At 41.6% G+C, this 24,346-nt stretch overlaps 1 protein-coding gene across 1 annotated transcript in view; it reads left to right on the top strand.

Moving 5' to 3' along the window:
- The window catches only part of LOC132824217 (uncharacterized), a 43,690-nt gene extending 20,022 nt beyond the window's left edge, over positions 1 to 23,668 (top strand). Inside the window, exons 7-12 of the mRNA XM_060838523.1 lie at positions 48 to 359; positions 4,649 to 4,969; positions 12,710 to 12,757; positions 14,917 to 14,964; positions 17,054 to 17,101; positions 22,849 to 23,668. Of these exons, the coding sequence (XP_060694506.1) occupies positions 48 to 359; positions 4,649 to 4,969; positions 12,710 to 12,757; positions 14,917 to 14,964; positions 17,054 to 17,101; positions 22,849 to 23,150 (1,079 nt within the window). The 3' untranslated portion in view covers positions 23,151 to 23,668. The remainder of the gene's footprint in view (positions 1 to 47; positions 360 to 4,648; positions 4,970 to 12,709; positions 12,758 to 14,916; positions 14,965 to 17,053; positions 17,102 to 22,848) is intronic.
- The last annotated feature ends 678 nt before the right edge of the window (positions 23,669 to 24,346 follow it).

Here is a 24,346-nt window from a genome sequence, read left to right on the forward strand (position 1 = left end):
TTGTCTGTTAAAAGCTTAGGGTGTTAATGTTTTCATTTCTTTTTCAGCCCCACCAAAATCGAACGGGATAATATGTGATGCAGAAAAACCAGTTGCAGGAGAGTGCATGACTTTGCACTGCAAAATACATTCTTTTTACCCCCAAAACATCACAATAACATGGCTCAAAGAAGGTGAAAAAATGTGGGAAGAATTCAATCAAAGTGGACCCAAACCAGGAAATGATGGGCTCTATAACTTGACAACAAGTGTAAAGACTACACTGAGAGGAGCTGATGTTGGGAAGAAATACACTTGCCAAATACAGCATGAAAGTCTAGTACAGCCTTTAGAAGTTGACTGGGTGCTTGATCAACTGAGTAAGTAATCATTGTTAAACCACCATGCGAAAACTATAAGCCAAACAATGAAACTTGCTAAATCATAGAATCCCTACAGTGTAGAAGCAGGCTATTTGACCTATCAATTGAACAGCAACACTCGAAAGAGCATCCCATCCAGATCCACACTCTCACCTTATCTGTGTAACCCGGCATTTCCCATGGCTAATCCACCTAGCCAGTACAGCATAGCCAATCCATCTAACCTACACATCTTTGGACTGTAGGAGGAAACTGGAATCCCTGGAGGAAACCAGTGCAAATTCCACGCGGACAGTTGCCAGAGGATGGAATTGAACAACGATCCCTGGCGCTAACCACTGAGGATCAGTGCCACATGAATAATCTCCAAATTAAATAAATTACCAAGATCCTGTTTTTTTTTAAAGCATTATATTGAGAACCACCAAATTAAACATGAATTATCATTCAAGTGAAAAATATATATATAAATACTACAGCAAGATACAGCTTATGCAACTGTAAGCATTCGCATCACTTATTGCTCAAATGTGGTACTTCAGGCTTCACAGTTCCACATTTTGCTGTTGTTGTGGTTCTGTTCGCCGAGCTGGGAATTTGTGTTGCAGATGTTTCGTCCCCTGTCTAGGTGACATCCTCAGTGCTTGGGAGCCTCCTGTGAAGCCCTTCTGTGATCTTTCCTCCGGCACCATGGACACCAACTAGCTACGAAACGACACGACCAGCTATCCTTAGTAGCCACACACTCAGATGACAAGCAACATGAGTTCGACTGGGACAACACTACTATAATAGGACAAGCCAAACAGAGAATAGCCAGGGAATTCCTAGAGGCATGGCAATCATCCACAGATTGATTAAGCACATCGACCTGGACCCAATATATCGGCCACTGCAACGGACAGCTGGAACTGACAACCGGAAGCGGCAGATTCAAACCACTACAAATGCCAGAGGAAAGATCACAGAAGCGCTTCACAGGAGGCTCCCAAGCACTGAGGATGTCACCTAGACAGGGGACGAAACGTCTGCAACACAAATTCCCAGCTCGGTGAACAGAACCACAACAACGAGCACCCGAGCTCCAAATCTTCTCACAAACTTTGCTGTTCTTTATTCACGTGGGTAGTTCAGGAGTCTTACCTGACAACAGCTTTCACCTTCAAGATTCACTGATACAACTATTATCACTATCAACACATACCCCTACAGTATTCCTTGCATCATTAACATTTCTGAGCATATAGCTTTCTAAAGTCCCTTTTCGGTTGAACAATTAAAAACAACCTGATTCATGGTTGGCCACTTCTGGAAAAGTACCAGCTCTCTGGTGTCTCTCAGCTTTTAACCAAATTGTGCAGAACCTCCCCAAAAGTTTGTCTCTTTTTGTATTGCAAAACAAAAAAACTGAGCACTTCGTGAAAGTGATTTCCTGCTCTCTCCTCATTGGATTGTCTGTGTTTTCCTTTCTATATCTGTGTACAGACTTTAAAGCACATTTCCATGCAGGATTCTTCTCTCATGACTTATTCATGACTGTATATGGCAGTACTGCAGAGCTTTAGATTGGTGCATTGGTAGTGGGATTTTTCTGTTCTGTCTGAAGCATGTACTGAGCAGTTTCACATGAATGATGTCCTTTTGTTATCAAGTTGATATGTTATTTTTTGGTTTCCTGATGCTGCTCCTGGCATGCTCTATTACACACTCTATTGAACTAGGCCATAATCACCCAGCTTGCTGGGATTGGTAGGAAAAAGGATATGCATAGCCATGAAGTATTGACTATGATAGATTATAGCACCTCATAGATGCTCAGTCGTAAGCTGATAGATCTATCCTAATGTTACCCCATTTATTATATTGTTAATGTTGCATAAGATGATGGAGAGCATGTTCTATTTGAAGACAGGATTTCATTCTGGCCGGTCTGGGATTTATTGAAATATTTGTAATAGCTATATTGGTGGAGAAGCAATCAAGAAAGATTTATCTTCACTTTGGCTTATTTGGAGCTACCCCATTTGTAGTGGATGCATTCTTCAGGGCTGAGCATTGAAATCCACTACCCAGAGTGGATTTGCCCATGCCCATGCTGGTCTCAGTCCTTTGTATAAGTGGTGTTTGACATTGAGAAGTATTGATTGATCAGCCAAAAGCAAACAATAGGTGGTAATCAGCAGGAGCTTACCTCGCCCATAGTTAAGCTAATGCCATGAGATATAATAGGGCCTGAAATTGAAAAAGAAGACTCCCAAAGTTAATCTTTATCGCCTCTGTGGATCTGTCTGATGCCCATTAAGGACATACACAGGAATGTGGATGGTAAATCAGAGGTGTTGGCTGATTGATATAATTTTCTGAGTATAACTATGACATATTGTTGCTTGACAATTCTGTGGAACAGACCTTCTTCCAATTTGACATTAGTCCCAAATGTCAGTGAGAAGTTTGCAGCATTGTCAGGGCAGGGCTATGTCTACATCACTGCCAGGTGCTGAAATAAACAGCACAAGGAGAGAAATGGAAATAAAAATTTGCTTGTTTGGTTTGCCATCCAGAAAAGATGGAAGAGAATTCAAATAAAAGTTATTATAAAAATTGCATTTAGAATGATGACGTCTTAAAGTTGTACCTGAAGAAATGTAATTTTTTAGTACTTTGTTTCTGTCTCAGTCCTCTATTGAAATTCTCATTCATGCTTTTGTTACCTTTAGAGATGACAGTCCCTATGCATTCCTGACTGGTCTCTGAAATCCTACACTGTGCTAACATGAGATCATCTAAAATGTTGCTGCCGTTTTAAACTTGCATCAAATCCCCATTTCATTGCGATGGCTCACTGTGAAGCAATGTTTTGATTTTTCAAATTTTCATCCTTGTTTTTGTATCCTTCTACGGTCTCACCCCTGTGCAATACCTTCCACCACCACAACCCTTCAAAATCTCTGCATCTCTCGAACTGTGGTCTTTTGTTCATCCTTGATTTTGATTGCCCTGCTCTTAGGTGTCTAATTGGTTATCCAGTCCTCAGACTCTGCAGTCTCTGCACCTCTTCACCCATATTACCTCATTTAGCCTTAAATATTTTCAAATCCATTTGTTCAGCCAGATGTTATTCCACACCTGAGAAGCAGATGGGACTTCGAACCCAGGTCTCCTGGTTCATTATCGCTGGAGCACGAGAGACCCTTCACTTGTCTTATTACTTGCACATTAAAATCTCCCTTGTTGATTTAAGCTTTGATCTAATGCCATCCTTTGTCTACCTTGTTATATAATTCTTAAAGCCTTTAAGATGTTTAATTACATTAAATGCATCAGGTAAATGTAAGTTGTTAACTTTTTCAGCCCCGGAGCAATTAATTAGCAGTTATCAACAAAGTGTTAGACAGTTTTTGTAGGTTAGATTACTTGCAGTGTGGAAACAGGCCTTCGGCCCAACAAGTCCACACAACCCTCCGAAGAGCAATCCACCCAGATCCCTTCCCCTGCATTTACCCCTTCACCTAACACCTACACGCAATTTAGCATGGCCAATTCACCTAACCAGCACAACTCCACACAGACAGTTGCCGAGGCAGGAATTGAACCACTGTGCCACCGTGCCGCCCACAGATAATTAAATTTCACACAGACAGTCACCCAAGGTCCCTGGCGTTGTAAAGCAGCAGTGCTAACTACTCAGCCACCGTGTTGATGGAGCCTTTTAAGTTGCCTAAAGTTCTTCTGTCTGAATCCATTGTCCACAGTGGGTTTAAAAAGTGAATGAACAATGGATGCTGTAAATCAGAAACAAAAACATAAGCTGCTGGAAAAGCTCAGTGGGTCTGGCAGTTTCTGTGAAGAGAAAACTAAGTTAATGTTTCTGGTTCGGTGACACTTGCTCAGAAGGATCTGGCATATTTGGTGCAAACCAGATTGCATCACAGTTCCAGAAAAAATGGTCATACCTAACTTCCTTTGCATAACTCCTTCATAAAACTAATCAATGTGCCTTTGTGATAAAATCCAATTTCCACGTATGTGGAGAATTAAGCTTGAATAGCTTCACAGTGTTCAGTGTTTTGTCTCAAAATTGACGAGTTACCAATTTCGACAGAAACTGAAGCATTGGCCTGCAGCACTATATCAGTGTGAGGGGGCAAGAGAGATAGTGAAATGCAATGTTTTGTTCAAAAAAACAGTACTTGACAATTTATTAAAGGTTACTTGAGATCTTTTAAAAATAGTAGCATTTTCAGTTATGCAGTCTCAAAAATACTATTTGTCTTGTTTGTCTGCAGTATCCGCACCAAAGATAACCGAAGTTATAGCCGAACCTGCTCACCCAGAGGTGGGAAAACCTGTAACCCTTTCCTGTAAAGCTTACGACTTCTTTCCAGAAGGCCATCAAATATCCTGGTTCAAAGGGTTTGAGAAAATTAAAGATGGAGTTAAAATGGATGCCACTGTATTCGATAATTCAACTCGTTTGTACTCTCGTGTATCTAAAATGACATTCAAACCAAGTGTCATGGACCAAGGAAAAGATATCAAAATGGAAATCCTTCACGCTGAGACTTCAAACAGCCCTGTCTCATCCAATTATCGTTTGAAACTATTTGGTAAGTCTCGTTCCAACAAATCGTACGGCTTCAAAGAAATTATGGAATGTTGAACAATTATTTGGAATGGACAGATGCTTCAAATTCATTAATTTGACACCTTTTTTTTGTAAAAACGTCTGTTTAATCAAGGAAGTCAGATGCAATGATCCATTTCATAGAATCCCTACAGTTTGTTAGCAGGCCATTCGGCCCATTGAATCCATACCCACCCTTCCACCTAGATCCTTCCCTATCCCAGTAACCTTGCATTTCCAGGGCTAATTCCCATAGTCTGCACATCCCTGGACACTAAAGGGGCAATTTAGCATAAGCAATCCACCTAAGCAGCACATCTTTGGACTGTGGGAGGAACAGGTATCGAATTGGAGTTTAATTAGCAGGGATCTCTGAGTGCAAAAGAAATTAACAATACTCAAGAAAAAGCCGTTTGAACTGACAATAATTAGCCTTTATTGAAAATACTGCTGTAGTTAGGCTGAAACTTGAGGGGAGGATGAGATCCAAGTAGTTCTCTACTTCTCTTCCAAGTTTCATGCCTTTACAAAGAAAGAACTACATTAATTATTTTAAAATATGCTGAGGAATTACAGATTATCATGAAATGTACGTCAACCATCGCACTGAACCTTAGCCCGAAAAGCATTAATCATTTGCAGCTGAAAAATTTGTTGCTGGAAAAGCGCAGCAGGTCAGGCAGCATCCAAGGAGCAGGAGAATGATGTTTCGGGCATAAACCCTTCTTCCCGAAACGTCGATTCTCCTCCTTGGATGCTGCCTGACCTGCTGCGCTTTTCCTGGAACGCATTTTTCAGCTCTGATCTCCAACATCTGCAGTCCTCACTTTCTCCTAATTAATCATTTGTATCATTCCATAACTCTGTTCTGTTGTACGGATATTTTATTTAGGCTAAAATCTGCAGTTCAAAGTATCCAAGGAACCATTAAGAAGATTACTGAAGTATTGTCAAACTTGTGGAATTTATTTACATCCAGCCTGGTCCTGAAATCTGTTTCTGACCTTTTGCCACAGTCTTTCCAACTTACTGAACTATAATTGAGAGTTGACAATTTTTTTCCCATCATGCAATGTTAAATGTTCCTCACAATACCACATTTCTCTCTTTTGTCATATCATGACAATCAGTTGTATGGGCACATTGAAAATTTCATGGAAAATAAATTAGCACAAGTAAACATGTAACCCTATTCCACCAGAAATACTATTAAGAGCAAAAAGGTTTTAAAGATCCAATCAAACATTTTGTGACTTAACCAAATCAACTAGCTCGGTGCGCTATAATCATGGAGTTCTTTGTCAGTGTTTTGTATGTGGTCAGCATGTTGATTAATATGTTCATCTAGGTTGGTAGTATTTTCAGAGGTATCCAGAATGTAAGTACAGCATTCCTGACCCACGACAGCACATGCTCCCGCTTGTAAGGCTAGCAGATAATCCAAAGCCAGTTGCTTCTGTCCGAACAGCCATAGCTCAGCTGCGACCACAGTCAGTGCTTGTCTAGTTGCCTTGGCTTCTAATGCTGTCTCATTGGCCAGGTAGCCATAAGGTGGCACGGTGGCTCAGTGGTTAGCACTGTTGCCTCGGGGAACCGGGTTCGATTCCAGCCTCGGGCAACCGTCTGTGTGGAGGTTGCACGCTCTCCCTGTGTCTCCGTGCATTTTCTCCAGATGCTCCGGTTTCCTTCCATAATCCAAAGATATGCAGGTCAGGTGAATTGGCCATACTAAATTACCCATACTGTTCAAAGATATGTAGGTTAAGTGCATTAGTCTGGGGTAAATGTAGAGTAGCAGGGGAATGAGTCTGGGTGGGTTACTTTTTGGAAGGTTGGTGTGGACTTGTTGTTTCCATACTGTAGAGATTCTATAATTCTAAAGGTATTCCAACGCTGAGGCCATGCAAACTAATTTGCTGGATACTCAGCCCATTCTGTAAAATGGAAAAGACAACATGAGGAACTGGTCTAGCCCTGTAATGGATCTCATACTTCATGGATGGTAGTTCTTAAGGGAGGTGAGGTGATGCATTAAGAGTACAATATAACCCAGATAGTAGGAACTATCCAATGGTAGGAAGCCATGGGTACGCTTTGGTGCTGTATATAAAGTATGTGCCATTGTAAATTGTAAAATCATCAGTCAATGTCATCAAGGCTGCATGGTGGACTAGGCCCATAGACTATCAGATGCAATATTCCATATCCTGGTCCAATCACAGTTAAGCATCCCATTTCTCAAAATATTGACGACTGGGCCTTGCCAGTCAAATGTGAGATTACATTTGCTTTGCCTCATTAGCATTCCTTGTCCTAATTTTCGAAAACATTGGCACCCTGTAGAATTTGAATGTACTGTAAGGGAAGGAGGAAGTGATCGTGACTATATGCAGGCTGATGCCATGTTGAAAATGTAGTCATTTCATAACCTGCTGATTCCCATATTCTCATTTCCCCATTCAGCCCTGTGTGATTCCATTGTAACATCCGCTCGACTGTTTCTGATGTAGAGAAAGGGAGGGGTTGAAGAGATATTCCTTCCCTTGAGAATGTTTGGGGTTATGGATAGAACCCCAACATTTACTTATGTTCAATTTCTTGGCATACGTATATGACACCTGTAAATAGGTGTTTACATGCAGTTCCCAAGGAGGCTGGTTTGTTAATGTCAAATATTCACCTACGTCAAAGAATTAAAGAAGTCCAAAGAGTATCAAATGATGCTCATGCTATGTTGTCGACTGGTTGAGGAGTAATCTTCTTACAATCAGATAGATGAACCCATTTGGAACATCCTTCAAGTTTGACTGAGGTTGGTGTTGTCAGTAGGACTTGAAAGGGGCCACTCCAGTGGTGTCCTAATTTGTTTCTTTCCCAACTCTTGATCAACACGTAATCCCCTGGGTTTCCTCATGGATACTGGGAGGCAATGGTATTTTCCTCAGATGGGCAATGTGATTGTCTGACCTGCAAGTGAAGAAACTTCAGAGAAAGAGTTAATTGTTTTAAGTAATTCTGCATTTGCTCGCCTATTACGTAAAGATGCACGCCCTCTAGAGGTTCAGCACGAGCATCCCACAGAGTCCTCATTGGCCGACCATAAGCTGATGAAGGGCTTTTGCCCGAAACGTCGATTTCGCTGCACTTTGGATGCTGCCTGAACTGCCGTGCTCTTCCAGCATCACTGATCCAGCATCTGGTTTCCAGCATCTGCAGTCATTGTTTTTACCTCGACCATAAGCTATGTCTACCGCTAATAGTCTGGTCCGTGAATGCAGTAACTCGCAAGTGAAAAGGTGCTAAGAGCAAAACATTGAGCCAATTTAACCCCGCTTATTCAACTAATTTAGATTTTTTTTCTTTTAAGGTATCATTGGCACGTTCCACAAACCCTGCTGCCTGCGGGCAATAAACGCAGTGCAGTTGCTGTTTAATTGAAAGTGATTCACACAATTCAGTATTGATTTGAGCCACAAAATGTCATCCATTATTTGAGCTTATCATCTTAGGCAACCCAAAGTGGGGAATGACTTCATTCAACAATATTTTCACTACCGTTGTGCAGTACAATTAGTGGTGGGGAAGGCTTCAATCTATTTGCTAAATACGTCAATCATTACTAACAAATATTTACAACACCGTACCTTAGGTAATTCAATAAAACACGCAAAAGGACCATCTGGCAGGGGGATAGTCTGGATGGGCATTTAATACCTTTACCGATGTTATTTTTCATGCGATCAAGGCATCTATCCAGCCACATTTGAACCACCAGGTTTTTAAAAGTAGCTGCACCATTCCCGCCTTGCTAAGATGGGTACAAGTATGCAAGTAATCATTAAGCACTGGTAACAAAGAATGAGGAATACAAACTTGATCGACCAGGTGTTAGCCAGAGGCCTCATGTCGAGCAGTGCAAACACCCCATTGACTTCCAAAGTGCACGGTCAGATTCAGAGGCGTTCTTCCGTAAAGTTTGAATTGCAGTAAGATCTGGCATGCCCTTCGTCCCTGAAGTAGCTACTCAATTTAGAGCCTGATTCCCGTTAGTTGGAATAACTAAATGGCTAATGCAGCCGCCACCTCAGCAGCCGAATCAGCACAGGCATTTCTAGTTGTCCCCTTGTGTGCGCAATATGTTTAATAACAGACAATTGACAAGAAAGCTGAATAGCATTGAGGAGACTTTTAACCTGAATGGGAGTCCCTGTAAAAGTAAGGAAGCCTCGTTGCTGCCAGAGGTGACCAAAATCATGGGCAACACCGACTATGTACCTAGAATTGGTGTAAATGTTAGCAATTTTGTCAGTGGCTAAAATACAAGCTCTGGTAAGGGCAAGAATCTTGACTTTCTGTGTGGAGATAGGGTTCTGAAAAGCAGCAGACTCCTGAACAGCAGTGTCTGTTGCTATAGCATAGCCTGACTGCAGGAAGCCATCCGGGGAAACGGGGGAAGTACCGTCAACATAAAACATGAGGTCAGGGTTTTCAAATGGGAGGTTTGCCAAATCCGGGCAAGGTACAGTAAGGAAATAATCCCTCGGCAAACAGTCATACAGAGGGTCAGGAAGATCATCAGGGGGTTGCTCAAGGAATGTAGCAGGATTCAAAGTGGAGCGGTACTGAACCGATAGGTAAGGGTTCTGCAACAGTGAGATCTCATAACTATCTTGGATGAGGTGTTGGGTCTACTGAAACTTGAGGAGGGCGACAACAGAGTGCGAGGTGTACACCTGTATGGGCTGGTGAAGGCTCAGATTGGAAGCTGCCTGTACTAACAGGTGGACAGCAGTTAGGATTTGAGTGCATGGAGGAAGGCCACAAGCAACAGGATCCAATTTAGTGGAATAATAGGCTACTGGGCAACGACGGACACCATGCTGCTGAGTTAGAGCACCAGTGGCACTTTCACCTATTACACTAACATACAACTTAAAGGTCTGTCATACAGTGGGTGCCCTAGCGCTGTGGCTGAAGCCAAGGCATCTTTGAGGACATAAACTGACTGCATGCTCGAGCCAGATGATTGAAATGTCAGGGGAGCATTAGGAGAGGTATAAGGTCTTTATAATAAGTTGTAGCATTTGTTGTGCCTGCAAAAATTGACCAGCCCTAAAAAGGCTGTCATCCCTTTGGGTGAGGTAGGGGGTTGAGTTTGCAAGATAGGGATAATCGCTCTGAGTAAGGGAATGGCCAGTAGCACGAATTAACACACCCAAAAATTTAACTTGTGATTGCCCCTTATGAACTTCGGTGGGTGGGACTATATATCCCCATGAATGGAGGTCTGTCAGAAGGTAAACCATGTCCTGTTAGTTATTAACCAAATCAGTGCTAACCCAGGAGCAAATCATCCACATATTGAATGAGAGTGGATCCTCCAGGGAGCGTTAGTGTGGCCAGCTGGGAGTGCAGTACTTGTAAAAAGAGATTGACAGAAACCCTGTGGGAGTCGAGTCCATGTGTCCTGGCCAACTTTAAATGTGAAGGCAAACAAATACTTTGAGTCCAGGGCGTGGGGAATTGCAAAAAAAAAATCACGTTGCCAGTCAACAAGAATGGATCACATGCTTCAGGCAGGGGGGCTGCTACTAAGAATTGTAGCTGGGCTGGGCACAGTGGGATGCAAAGGTTCCACAATCTGATTGATACTGTGGAGGTTTTGAACCAAACACCACTCAGATGGTCTTCAGATGTTTGGGACCAGGAGGATCGGGGTGTTGCAAGGTGACTAGCATGGATCTAAAATTTCCTGTGTGAGGAAAGACTGGATCATGTCGGAGACTCCTTGTTCAGCCTCTGGAAGCAAGGAGTACTGTGGAATCGAGGGCAAGGACAAACTGGCCTTTATCTTAACTTGGATTGGGGAGCATTAGTGAGGCCTCGTTCATGTTTGGACATTGCTCAAGTCAGGAGGAATCTCTGTGGTTGGGGGCTTATCGGGCCAGTGTGCAAATCACGGAGAAAGGCTCTGAAAAAATACACTTGGGAACCTTGAGGGAAAGTTTGCCTTCTAATATGAAAAGGACCTGCTTGCTGTCACAAAGCTGCAGCTTAAACTCCGAGAAATTTTGCACTATAACCCTCATGAATACTGAGAGTGACATGAGGGGCAATGAGTCCAGATTGATGCCAGAGATGACATGGCACCTCTACAAGGAAGGCAGAGCCCTCCTGTCCCTCAGCGAGGCCAAGAAATGTCACAGTCTGAGGAGTCCCAAGGACTGCTTGATAAATATTCTACATCTGAACAGAGCAGCCGGTGTGATCATAGCACAGAGTAAGATGGGGATCAGGAACATTAAAAGGAGGGGTAAAGTCAGAGGCACGAAAATCAATTGACCACCGTTGAGGAATAGCGAAAAGCGATAAGTTATGAGGGCGGGCTTCAGGGACAGCAGATATTGATATGCCCTCTTCGAGGTTCACAATCTCTACCTGCATAGAACAGAGAAAATCGCGTCCAGCCAGGTTGACACCAAGGGCTTGAGTGACAGCAAATGGAATAAAATATCTACATCCTTCGAACTGGATAGTACGTGGCTATGTGAGTGGGTAAACAGCAGGTTCACCCATCAAACCAGAAATTTCCGCATGTTCATCAGAGAGAGGAAAATTATATCTTTGAATCAAGGGCAAAGTTAGGGTAGAGTGAATCGCACCAGTGTCAATCATAAAGGGAAGAGGGATACCTTCAATGCAAAGTATTATGTGGGCTCATCTGCGTGGTCTCGTGAGAGGACAGGATAATTGGCCTGGGTTAGTCAAAAAGGATTACAGGTAGTGAAGGATATGTGTTTACGGCAAGAACGCTGGCCCCATTTATGGGGGAATGAGCAATCCTTGGCGTAGTGGCCCATCCAGTTGAAACAGGAGTTATGAGAAGGGGACCCCAGTGGTGAAGTGCAGCATTATTAGGAAATGATCTCTACCTGTGCCGGTCAGTCTGGTGTCGGATTCCACTGTGGGCCTAGGAGAACGGCAGCCAGCAGATGTCTGTACAAACTCCTGTTTGATGTGCGATACAGTATTGTTTGTCATTGACCAGGTCAAAGTGAAATAATTTGATTTGATTGGTAGAGATAGGAGAATGGCATGAAACACTAACTATTTTATGATAAGTGACAGTGAGCAAATTGTTATTCAATAACCCAATTCTCAGAAATGCAACAGATTGTTGCATAAGAGAAGGATATATGATTTGAGGTCATTCCATTCACTGTGTAAAAGAACTCCAAATAAATGCAGCTTTTGGAGAAATTCTTTTGATAGAAATCAAGTCACAGAAGTTCTAAACTGATGTGGTCAGTTCGTCAGTCTTCTGGAAAAATAAGAACTGTCAATATGGATCTTTCTAATACAAGCAATCAGAGAAATCAGAGTTAATATTTCCAGTCCAGTGACCCTTCCACAGAAATGCTGAGCTTTTCCAGCAATTTCTTTTTTTGTGATTTATAGCATCTGCAGTTCCTTTGGTTTTCATTTCATTACCATCTTATAATAGTCACATTGAGTTTCTTGAATTGAATGTAATCATTCAACTGTTTACTTGACATTGAAACTTTATATTGACAAGTAGATTTTTTTTCACTGCTACTGAGAATAGTTAATCTATGATAACTTTGGGTTCATTACTAATAGAAGAGTTACTTAATACTCTAATATTCTAAGGATGAACTTCACTTAATTAATGTTGAATTTAACTAAGTATTTCTGTGTTCAGGTATTAAGAGTACAACCTCTGCTCAATTAAATGGATCGATTGATGCAGGTAAAGTGTCCACCTTGAGAGTTTTTGCTCCGTACATGTTTGGTTGTAATCCATAATAATGTCAGTGTGGTATTACAGACAACACACAAGATGATGTAGATATACCATTTTAGATACAGAGGAGGTGCTGCCTTCATTTCTGATTGTTAGGGTGATGTAATGGGTGACTCTTTAAAATGAAGCAGTGTTAATGTGGTTCCATCCAGCATCCCAGTTATCATTATCACTGCCTTACTTACACACTGTCAATATGGATCTTTCTAATATAAGGAATTCTAGAAATCAGAGTTAACATTTCCAGTCCAGTGACCCTTCCTCAGAAATGCTGAGCTTTTCCAGCAATTTTTTTTTGTTTGTGATTTATAGCATCTGCAGTTCCTTTGGTTTTCATTTCATTACCATCTTATAATAGTCACGTTGAGTTTCTTGAATTGAATGTAATCGTTCAACTGTTTACTTGACATTGAAACTTTATATTGACAAGTAGATTTTTTTCACTGCTGTTGAGAATAGTTAATCTGTGATAACTTTGGATTCATAGAGGCATAGATATAGAGATGTACAGCATGGAAACAGACCCTTTGGTCCAACTCATCCATGCCGAATAGATATCCCAATTCAATCTTGTCCCACCTGCCAGCACTCAGCCCATATCCTCCCTACCCTTCCTATTCATATACACATTCAAATGCCTTTCAAATGTTGCAATTGTACCAGCCTCCACCACTTCCTCTGGAAGTACATTCTATACTCTATCACCCTCTGTGTGAAACAGTTGCCACTTAGGGCTTTTTTATATCTTTTCCCTCTCACCCTAGACCAATGCCCTCTAGTTCTGAATTCCCCAACGCCAGGGAAAAGACCTTGTCTGTTTACCCTATCCATGCCCCTCATAATTTTGTAAACCTGTATAAGGTCACCCCTCAGCCTCCAATACTCCAGGAAAAAAAGTCCCAGCCTGTTCAGCCTCTCCCTCCAGCACAAATCCTCCAACCCTGGCAACATCCTTGTAGATCTTTTCTGAACCCTTTCATGTTTCACAGCATCTTTCCGATAGGAAGGAGACCAGAATTGTATGCAATATTCCAACAGTGGCCTAACCAATATCCTGTACAGCTACAACATGACTTACCGACTACTGTACTCAATACTCTGACAGAGTTTTTAAAAAAGCATACCAAACACCTTCTTCACTATCCTATCTACCTGCGACTCCACTTTCCAGGAGCTATGAATCTGGACTCCAAGGTCTCTTTGTTCAGCAACACTCCCTAGGACCTTATCATTCAATGTATACATCCTGCAAAGATTTGCTTTCCCAAAATGCAGCACCTCACTTTTATCTGAATTAAATTCTGCCACTTCTCATCCCATTGGCCCGTCTGGTCCTGATCCTGTTGTAATCTGAGGTATCTTCTTCGCTGTCCACTACACCTCCAATTTTGGGGTCATCTGCAAACTTACTAACTGTACCTCTTCTGCTCTCGTCCAAATCATTTATGTTAATGACAAAAGGTAGAGGGCCCAGCACCGATCCTTGTGGCACTTCACTGGTCACAGGCCTCCAGTCTGAAAAACAAACCTCCACCACCACTATCTGTCTTCTAACTTTGAACCAGTTCTGTATTTAATTGGCTGGTTCTCCCTGTATTCCGTGAGATCTCACCTTGGTAACCAGTCTCCAATGGGGATTCTTGTCGAACGCCTAACTGAAGTCCATATAGATCACATCAACCGCTCTGCCCTCATCAATCCTCTTTGTTACTTCTTCAAAAAACTCAATCAGGTTTGTGAGACATGAATTCCCATGTACAAAGTCATGTTGACTATCCCTAATCAGTCCTTGCCTTGCCAAATACATGTACATCCTGTCCCTCAGGATTCTCTCCAACAACTTGCCCACCACCAACATCAGTCACGCTGGTCTATAGTTCCCTGGTTTGCACTTACCACCCTTCTTAAATAGTGGCATCACGTTAGCCAACCTCCAGCCTTCCGATACCTCACCTGTGAATGTTGATGATACAAATATCTCAGCAAGATGTCCAGCAATCATTTCTCTAGCTCATTACTATTAGAAGAGTTACTTAATATTGAATATTCTAAGGATGAACTTCACTTATCTAATGTTGAATTTAACTAAGTCTTTCTGTGTTCAGGTGTTAAGAGTACAACCTTTGCTCAAGGTAATGGATCGATTGATGCAGGTAAAGTGTCCACCCTGAGAGTTTTTGCTCCGTACATGTTTGGTTGTAATCCATAATAATGTCAGTGTGGTATTACAGACAACACACAAGATGATGTAGATATACCATTTTAGATAGAGAGGAGGTGCTGCCTTCATTTCTGGCTGTTAGGGTGATGTAATGGGTGTTCCTTTAAAATGAAGCAGTGTTAATGTGGTTCCATCCAGCATCCCAGTTATCATTATCACTGCCTTAGTTACACTGTCAATATGGATCTTTCTAATATAAGGAATTCTAGAAATCAGAGTTAACATTTCCAGTCCAGTGACCCTTCCTCAGAAATGCTGAGCTTTTCCAGCAATTTTTTTTTGTTTGTGATTTATAGCATCTGCAGTTCCTTTGGTTTTCATTTCATTACCATCTTATAATAGTCACATTGAGTTTCTTGAATTGAATATAATCATTCAACTGTTTACTTGACATTGAAACTTTATATTGACAAGTAGATTTTTTTCACTGCTGCTGAGAAAAGTTAATGTGTGATAACTTTGGATTCATAGAGGCATAGATATAGAGATGTACAGTATGGAAACAGACCCTTCGGTCCAACCCGTCCATGCCGAACAGATATCCCAATTCAATCTGCCAGCACTCAGCCCATATCCTCCCTACCCTTCCTATTCATATACACATTCAAATGCCTTTCAAATGTTGCAATTGTACCAGCCTCCACCACTTCCTCTGGAAGTACATTCTATACTCTATTACCCTCTGTGTGAAACAGTTGCCGCTTAGGGCTTTTTTATATCTTTTCCATCTCACCCTAGACCAATGCCCTCTAGTTCTGAATTCCCCAACGCCAGGGAAAAGACCTTGTCTGTTTACCCTATCCATGCCTCTCATAATTTTGTAAACCTGTATAGGGTCACCCCTCAGCCTCCAATACTCCAGGAAAAAAAGTCCCAGCCTGTTCAGCCTCTCCCTCCAGCTCAAATCCTCCAACCCTGGCAACATCCTTGTAGATCTTTTCTGAACCCTTTCATGTTTCACAGCATCTTTCCAATAGGAAGGAGACCAGAATTGCATGCAATATTCCAACAGTGGCCTAACCAATATCCTGTACAGCTGCAAGATGACTTCACTATCCTATCTACCTGCAACTCCACTTTCAAGGAGCTATGAACCTGCACTCCAAGGTCTCTTTGTTCAGCAACACTCCCTAGGACCTTATCATTCAATGTATACATCCTGCAAAGATTTGCTTTCCCAAAATGCAGCACCTCGCATTTATCTGAATTAAATTCTGCCACTTCACATCCCATTGGCCCATCTGGTCCTGATCCTGTTGTAACCTGAGGTAACTTTCTTCGCTGTCCACTACACCATCAATTTTGGTGTCATCTGCAAACTTACTAACTGTACCTCTTATGCTTTCATCCAAATCATTTATGTTAATGACAAAAAGTAGAGGGCCCAGCACCGATCCTTGTGGCACTTCACTGGTCACAGGCCTCCAGTCTGAAAAACAAACCTCCACCACCACTATCTGTCTTCTAACTTTGAACCAGTTCTGTATTTAAATGGCTGGTTCTCCCTGTATTCCGTGAGATCTCACCTTGGTAACCAGTCTCCAATGGTGAATCTTGTCGAACGCCTTACTGAAGTCCATATAGATCACATCTACCGCTCTGCCCTCATCAATCCTCTTTGTTACTTCATGAAAAAACTCAATCAAGTTTGTGAGACATGAATTCCCATGCACAAAGCCATGTTGACTATCCCTAATCAGTCCTTGCCTTGCCAAATACATGTACATCCTGTCCCTCAGGATTCCCTCCAACAACTTGCCCACCACCAACGTTAGTCAAGCTGGTCTATAGTTCCCTGGTTTGCCCTTACCACCCTTCTTAAATAGTGGCATCACGTTAGCCAACCTCCATGTCTTCTGATACCTCACCTGTGACTTTTGATGATACAAATATCTCAGCAAGATGTCCAGCAATCATTTCTCTAGCTCATTACTATTAGAAGAGTTACTTAATACTTGAATATTCTAAGGATGAACTTCACTTAATTAATGTTGAATTTAACTAAGTATTTCTGTGTTCAGGTATTAAGAGTACAACCTCTGCTCAAGGAAATGGATCGATTGCTGCAGGTAAAATGTCCATCTTGAGAGTTATTGTTTCGTACATGTTTGGTTGTAATCTATAGTGATGTCAGTGTGGCATTTCAGACGACACACAAAATGATGTAGATATACCATTTTAGGTAGAGAGGAGGTGCTGCCTTAATTTGTGGCTGTTGGGGTGATGTAATGGGTGATCCTTTAAAATGAAGCAGTGTTAATGTGGTTCCATCCAGCATCCCAGTTATCATTATCACTGCCTTAGTTACACACAGCTGTATGAGTATCCAAAATACTCTGATTATCTCAGGTTGGTAGCTGCTGTGAAACGGACAAAAATGCCAAACACCGATATCGTTACTTTAAAGAACATTTAGAACAGTACTGCACAGTGCAGTCCCTTCGGCCCGCAGTGTCATTGCTGGCCTTTTATCCTATTCCAATTACTTTTACAATTTTGGATAGATTTATTTTGCTGTTCCTTATGCTTAATTCTCTGTAATTTGCCATTAGACAGCATACAACAGGGATTTCTAATCCAGTAAGAATTCTACAAGAGAGGAAGTCAGATTAGTGACACTCTAGTGGAAAACCAATAACATCTACTCACCAGCAGAAGTAATGACCTCTTCGACATTTAGCCAAGGATGAGAAGGAATAGCAAATTCCTTCCAGTGTTTTGATCAAAATTTGTAAAGTGTGTAACTATCGTAATCCAGGTGGTGTGATTTGGCTGGATTTTAGGCTAATGCGAGCTACTTATAAGAGTCATACAGCATGGAAACAGACCCCTCAGTCCACCTTGCCCAGACTTCCCAATCTGACCTAGCCCCATTTGCCAGCATTTGGTCAGTATCCCTTGAAACCCTCCCAACCATGTACACATCCAGATGCTTCTTATATGTTGAAATTGTAATTGTCTCCACCACTTCCTCTGGCACCTCATTTCATACCCGCACCACCATCTACGTGAAAAAGTTACCCCTTATATCCGTCTTAAATCTTTGCCTTCTTACCTGAAGCCTATGCCCTAGTTTTGGTCTCCCTCCACCCTAGGAAGAAGACCTTGGCTATTCTTCCATCCATCCATACCTCTTATGATTTTATAAACCAGCCTAAGGTTACCAGTCAGCCTCTGCTCCAGTGGAAAAAGCCTTAATCTATTCAACCTCATCCTATAGCTCAAACCTATCAGTCCCAGCAACATGCTTGTAAATCTTTTCTGCACCCTCTCAAGTCTAACAACATCTTTCCTACAGAATGGCATCCAGAATTGTATGCAGTATTCTAAAACTGGACTCAGCAATGCCTTATAAAGCCACAACATGACGTTCCAACTCTTATATACAATGTTCTGACCAATGAAGGCAAGTATGCCGCCTTCACTACCTTTTCAAGGAAAAATGCACCTGCACCACTGGATCCCATTGTTCAGCAATACTTCCCAGGGCCCTACCATTAGCTGTATAAGTCGTGCACTGGTTTGGCTTACCATAATGTGACACCTCAAACGTATATAAATTGAACTCCATCTGCAGTTCCTCAGCCCATTGGCCCATCTGATCAAGGTCCTGATGTACTCTGAGATAATTTTATTTTGTCCAACGGTTCAGAAGAGGCGATGGAGAGTTTGAGTAGCTAGGAAGGATTTAAAGATAGACCTCAGAAGAGCAAAGAGGGGACATAAACAGTCTTTAGCAGTTAGAAAAAAGGAGAACCCTAAAGCTTTCTATAGGTATATGAGGAATAAAAGGATAACGAGGGTAGGAATAGGGCCTGTCAAAGACAGAAGTGGGAAGTTGTGTGTGGACCCTGTGGAGACCGGAGAGATGCTAAACAAATATTTCTCATCTGTTTTCACTCAGGAAAAGGAGATTATTGTAGAGGAGAAGACTAGATACACACTATTAGACTTGAAAGGAATGAGGAAAGAGGAGGTGTTAACAATTCTAGAAGGTGTGAAAATAGATAAATCCCCTGGACTAGATGGGATTTTTCCGAGAATTCTCTAGGAAGGAGATGGCTGAGCCTTTGGCCTTGATCTTTGAGTCGTCATTGTCTACAGGTTTAGCACCAGAGGAGGACTGGTGGATTCCAAATTTGTGTTTTTGTTCAAGAAGGCCAGTAGAGATGACCCAGCTAATTATAGACCAGTGAGCTTTATGTTTTAGGAAAAGTTTTGGGGGTAAAGATTATAAGTGATAAGATTTATAATTATCTGGCAAGCAATAATTTGATTGGAAATAGTTAACATGGATTAGTTAAGGGCAGGTCATGTCTCACAAACCTAATTGAGTGTTTTGAGAAGATGACCAAGCATATGGGTGAGGGTAGGGCAGTTGACGTGGTGTACATGGACTTCAGTAAAGCTTTTGATAAGGTTCCACATGGTAGGCTACTGGAGAAAATACGGAGGCGTGGATTGAAGGTGATTTAGCAGTTTGGACTAGAAACTGGCTTTCTGTAAGAAGGCAACGAGTGGTGATTGATGGAAAATATTCAGCCTGGAGTCCGGTTATTAGTGGTGTGCTACAAGAATCTGTTTTGAGACCACTGCTATTTGTCATTTTTATAAACTACTTGGTTAGTAAGTTTTTAGATGATACTAAAGTCGGTGGAGTGGTGGACAGTGTGGAAGAATTTTGTAGGGAGACTTGGATAAACTGCAGAACTGAGCTGAAAGGTGGCAAATGGAGTTCAATGCCGATTAAATGTGAGGTGATTCACTTTGGGAAGAATAACAGGAAGTTAAATACTGGGTCAATGGAAAGATTCTTGGTCGTATGGATGTGCAGAGGGATCTTGGTGTTCATGTACATAGGTCCCTGAAAGTTGCCACCCAGGCTGATAGTGCTGTTAAGCATGCATACAGTGTGTTGGGTTTTATTGGAAGAGGAATTGAGTTCTGGGACTGTGATGTCAAGCTGCAACTGTACAAAACACTGTGCGGCCTCACTTGGAATATTGTGTACAGTTCTGCTTGCCCTATTACAGAAGGATGTGGAAGCTGTGGAAAAGGTGCAGAGGAGATTTATCAGGATATTACCTTGTCTGAAGCAAAGGCCTGTGGGAATTGGATCTGTTCTCATTGGAGAGAAGGCTAAGAGGTGACTTAATAGAGACATATAAGATGATCAGAGGATTAGATAGGGTGGGCAATGAGAGTCCTTTTCCTAGGATGATGACATCTGCTTGTACAAGGGGGCCTAGCTGCGAATTGAGGAGTGATAGATTTCAGACAGATGTCAGAGGCAGGTTGCCTGCCAATGTAGTTAACGTAGCCACATTAGGAGCATTTAAACAGTCCTTGGATAAGCATATGGATGTTGATGTGATAGTGTCGGGTGATGGGCTTGGATTAGTTCACAGGTTGGCTCAACCTCTAGCGCCGAAGGGCCTGTTCTGCACTGTATTGTTCTATGTTCTATGTTATTATTTATACAGGTATCTGAGATCTCTTATATATTTGTTTCTCAATTTCTTGATGACTGTGGTGGGGGAGAAATGGGGGGAGAATAACCTAATAAGGTGATCATCCTTTCTTATTTTTAAGTTTTGCCCATATAAATTCACTGAACATTCTCCCATGAATATCCTCCCGAAGTACAGCAGTAATGTTATCCTTAATCAAACACCCTCTCCTCTCATCACTTGCCTCCCTTTCTATCCTTTGTATAGCATCTATACCCTAGAACATTAAGCAACCAGTCCTGTCCATCCCTGACATACTTATCTGTAATAGCTGCAATATCCCAGTGCCATGTTCCCAACCATGCCCCGAGTTCATATGCTTTATCAGTCAGGCCTCTTGCATTGAAGTAAACGCAGTTTAAATTATCACGAAGGCAGTGAATCCGTAGGTGACCTGCTCTAGACTGCCTGCTTTAGTCCTGTATTCCGTATCTCTTTGTTCTGGCATCTCATTGGCTTGCAGGAAATGTGCATGTCCTGCCACCCTTTTGAACTATCATGGTCATGGTACTGAAAAGGCTCTTGGTTGTACACGGCCATTTGTCTGCAAGAAAGTAGTCAATATTAATAGTGAGAGGAATAAATTTGCATGGCAAACCCTTCTCTAGTCTGATACACAACACCAGCATTGCAGCAAACTAAGCAACAGTGAAGGAACTGCTCTTTGCTGCCATGGTCTCTAGTATGTTGACCCAACTCTCAATATTTCAAGATGGGCTACGGTGCATATAAGGACTCCTCCAGTGTACCCATTATCTGCACAATTCTGAATTTGTCTTATATCTCACACAATTGAAGGCTGAACTGCTCGATCATTCTGGTTTTGAGCAAAGTATCAAGGAATTCTGATCCTTATGTCAGTAACTTCTTTCACTGCACAAGTGACCTGTGTATTACCCAGTGCACTCCCCTCACATGCAGTCTCTGATGGAAGTCTCTGCCCTATTGTTTACGAGAGAGAGGAGGGGCGCTGGTTGTTTCAGTGTAAATCTGGCTGCACCGGAATCACAATTAAAGGTGTCTCTATACAAAAAAAAGAAAAATATTATTTAAACTGGTACCTATGTCTGTTTAAACAGAAAGAGTAATATGGATCTCGTGTTGTGCTTCACTGAAGATTAATAAAATGTACAGCAAGAAGACATTGACAATTTCTTTGTGACAAAAATCCTTCTAACTTGCTGTCTGTAAGACTTCAAATAATTTCATCAAAATCTATGTAGCTACCTTCAGATTGAAGTGGAATATTTCAGTGTTTGGGACTTAACACAGGTGGCATGGTGGCACAGTGGTTAGCACTGCTGCCTCACAGTGCTGGAGACCTGGGTTCAATTCCTGCCTCAGGCGACTGACTGTGTGGGGTTTGCACATTCTCCCCGTGTCTGTGTGGGTTTCCCCCGGTTTCCTCACACAGTCCAAAAATGTGTAGATTAGGTGAATTGACCATGTTAAATTGCTTGTAGTGTTAGGTGAAGGGATAAATATGGGTTGCGGGTCGGTGTGGACTTGTTGGGCCAAAGGGCCTGTTTCCACACTGAGTACGCTAATCTTAACTGACTACTGACACTTTCTTCAGATTTATAGTGGAAGCTGTGGTAAATAATACATTCACAGCTACTTCTTGGATCTCACTGACTTGAAAGTGACTGAAGTATTTTGTGGCATGGAGTGACTTTGTGCTTAATAGATGAATTCATGGTAACTGTCCTCTGTATCTTCTGCAGCTCCCTTTTTGTCCATTCCCTAGATGTACCATATTTAGGGAAGATTTCTCATGTTGGAAACATGGCCATTTTGATTTGCAACACATGCTTCTTGCCCATATGTGTAAATTCGAATAAAGTCACTTTTAACTATTTTTCTAACATGAGGTTAACAACATTTTAATCTCACACTCAATTTTTCCCAGTTTGAAGAACAGAATTCCTTCTTACATATTGATTATTGAATAGGTTTGTTTTTTTTCTCATCTCTGACTCCATCTTCATTCTTCTTTGAACTCCATGTCTTCTACTTTGGGACAGAAGATAACTAGATGTTTTCTTATTACTTCCATGGTTTTTATTTTCATCTTGAACATTAAGGCACATAATTATTGCAGCAGCAGTGCTGACTCTTGGTAAAGTATCTTAGCATTTGTAGAATGGCAGAAGTTGGGATGAAAAATCAAAAGACCCCTAGTGTTGGAGTGCACAGTGCTACTAGAACTACTGAATATTGTTGTGTTCCTTTTCATAATTAAAATAAAATCAATATCTTTGTTACATTATTAAGAGTTTTATTTATTTCAATTTTTATTCCAACAGATAAACCAGAGATATCACCGATAACGTGCCAAACACCAGCTCCTAAAGTTGGCCAACCTGTAACGATTTCCTGCACTGTTACGGGATGTGCTTTAGGAGACTGTTGCATTACCTGGTACAAGGGTATTTACCCTTTTAAAGAAACCAACTGCATTGAAAACAAACCATTTGAAAATGGTGTGGGTTTCACCACTTCGTTAACTTATACACCAAAGCAAGAAGATGACAATTGTCAGTTCTGCGTTGAAATTAATATTGAGATGGACACAATTAGCAGATTCTTCACAATGAAATTAGGTTAAGTTGATCAATATATTCAGATTTTGCAGCTATAAAATGAAGTAACATTCTTGTTTAGATTTCATTATGTATAATAAAATGTTTTCATACATATGACCAACAATAGCTTTGTTTGTATGTATCCCCATATATAGTCTGAGATTTACTGGTCAGAAACTTGTCCTGGAACATTGTAAGCTCTGTATCTATATGCAAGTACTAGTATTTTTGTTCTTGTTAACTGAATGATTAGAAGCAAAGGGAAAATCCATTACCGAGCTCCTAACAAGTTGAGTATTAAGCATACGCCTTCAAGGCCAATCTTTGTGTCAAAACAGAATAACTTAATGAAAGAAAGTGACGTAGAGCAGGACAGGTAAAAACAATGACTGCAGATGTTCGAAACCAGATTCTGGATTAGTGGTGCTGGAAGAGCACAGCAGTTCAGGCAGCATCCGAGGAGCTGTAAAATCGATGTTTCAGGCAAAAGCCCTTCATCAGGAATACAGGCAAAAAACCTGAAGGGTGGAGAGATAAATGAGAGGAGGGTGGGGGTGGGGAGAAAGTACCATAGAGTACAATAGGTGAGTGGGGGAGGGGATGAAGGTGATAGGTCGGGGGGGGGGGGGGTAGGGTGTACAGCACAGTTCAAGCCCTTTGTCCCTCGATATTATGTTGGCATTTTATCCTATTCTAAGATCAGACTAACCTACATACCCTTCATTATACGATCTTCCATGTGCTTATCCAAGAGTCACTTAAATGTCCCTAATGTATCTGACTCTACTACCACTGCACACCCAACACACACACTCACTCTCTGTGTAAAGAACCTACCTCTGAAATCTTTCCTAAACCTTCCTCCAAATACTTTAAAATTATGCCCTCTCGTGATAGACATTTCTGCCCTGGGAAAGTCTCTGGCTATCTGCTCTATCTATGCCTCTCAACACCTTGTACAATGTATCAAGTCACCTTTCATCCATCTTCACTCCAATGAGAAAAGCGTTAGTTCCCTCGATCTTACTTCATAAGACATGCCCTCCAGTCCAGACAGCATCCTAGTAAATCTCCTCTGCACCCTCTCTAAGCTTTTCACATCTTTCCTGTAATGAGGTGACCAGAACTGAATACAGTATTCCAAGTGTGGTCTAACCAGGGCTTTATACAGCTGCAGCATAACTCTTGCAGCTCTTAAACTCAATCCCCCTTTAATGAA

This window comes from Hemiscyllium ocellatum, chromosome 18 (genome assembly GCF_020745735.1).
Source record: "Hemiscyllium ocellatum isolate sHemOce1 chromosome 18, sHemOce1.pat.X.cur, whole genome shotgun sequence".
Classification (NCBI taxonomy): domain Eukaryota; kingdom Metazoa; phylum Chordata; class Chondrichthyes; order Orectolobiformes; family Hemiscylliidae; genus Hemiscyllium; species Hemiscyllium ocellatum.